This window comes from Merops nubicus, unplaced genomic scaffold (assembly GCF_000691845.1).
Source record: "Merops nubicus isolate BGI_N331 unplaced genomic scaffold, ASM69184v1 scaffold12872, whole genome shotgun sequence".
NCBI lineage: Eukaryota > Metazoa > Chordata > Aves > Coraciiformes > Meropidae > Merops > Merops nubicus.
The window spans coordinates 35,470-36,691 of record NW_008595694.1 but is presented as its reverse complement, the minus strand read 5'-3'; the positions used below and the strand labels follow the sequence as shown (position 1 = coordinate 36,691).

Below are 1,222 nucleotides of genomic sequence, written 5' to 3'. Positions count from 1 at the left end.
CCTCTGCAGAGGTATGTTGATCTCAGAGCAGTACCAGGCAGGACACCTTTGTCTCACAGCCAGTGTAAAAGCTCTGGCCGCCTGCCTTGTGCCGGACTGCCGTTCCCAAGACAGGACAGCTATCCACCTGCTGGCACACAGCTGGCCAGCTCCATCAGACTGGCAACGTCACAGCAGAGAAAAGAGAGAGTCAGTCTAAGAAAACGAGTGTTTAATCAGGAAACAAGAAGAGACGAGGGATAAGAAACTGATTACAGGAGAGTAATACCCCAGCCAAACGAAACACGATTGTACAACTCAGAACAACCAAGATCAAAACGTCCTATGAGCCAGCAGTGCCCTGTGAGGGACACTCCTGAGAAAGAGCCCAAGCACTTCTGTCAGTCTCCAGGCAGCTCGGCGCAGTCACAGACTCTGACTGCCCAAGCTCCAGCCCCTGCCCTGGGCAGCTGCTGCAGAAAGCCACAGAGGTGGCCCTGGCCCTGCTACTCCAGTCTTGGCTTCTCCCAACAGGAGGTGCTCAAAGGAATGGAGGGAACACTGGCTGTGCAGAGCAGTCCCAGCCTCCCCCAAGAGGAGATGGTGTGTAGTGGAAAAGAAGCCCATACAAAAAAAAAAAAAAGTTTACATATTTATAAATGCCAAAATAAATATTTAAGACAGAATCCCCCACCCCTCTAACACGTGCGTAATCACACTGCAAACTGCTCGCAGGACAACCTCCAGGGGCTCAGGGAAAAAAGCAGTGACTACACCACAGGGCAGCCAGCTCAACTTCCTTCTCATTTCCTGACGCTTCTGAAGCCTGCAGCCCACTGAGGAGGAGGAGGAAGAGCGAGCAAAGCAGAGCGCCAACACGCAACAGTGCTGGAGAGGAATGTCATAGTATAAATACATCAGATCAGTGGTTTCCAACAAGTTAAAACTAAAATAAAAAAGACACCAGAAGGAAGGATGGTGTAAATGGAACTACAGCTACGTGGGGCAAAGGGTTGTGTGTCCGTGGAGCTCCCCCTGCTGTCACGGCGAGAAGGTGGTCATTTCCAGAGAAACCCTTTGCCACAGCTCCTTCGTCTGCTTGCTGCGCTTCAGATTCTGGAGAATATCATTAAACTGCATCATGCCCATGGGAGTCAGGCAGAAGGCGCTTCTGGCGCTGCGGATGGCATTCACAAAGTCATCGTAGTCAGCTGGGGTCAGGTGGATCAGCCGGTGATGGATG

General features: G+C 51.6%; 1 protein-coding gene across 1 annotated transcript in view; it reads right to left on the bottom strand.

Moving 5' to 3' along the window:
* Positions 1–202: 202 nt before the first annotated feature.
* ZSWIM8 (zinc finger, SWIM-type containing 8) overlaps positions 203–1,222 on the bottom strand; it is a gene marked incomplete at its 5' end in the record, with an annotated part of 32,729 nt that continues 31,709 nt past the window's right edge. Inside the window, one exon of the mRNA XM_008936149.1 lies at positions 203–1,222. This exon is cut by the window's right edge and continues 2 nt beyond it. Coding sequence (XP_008934397.1) covers positions 1,021–1,222 — 202 coding nt within the window.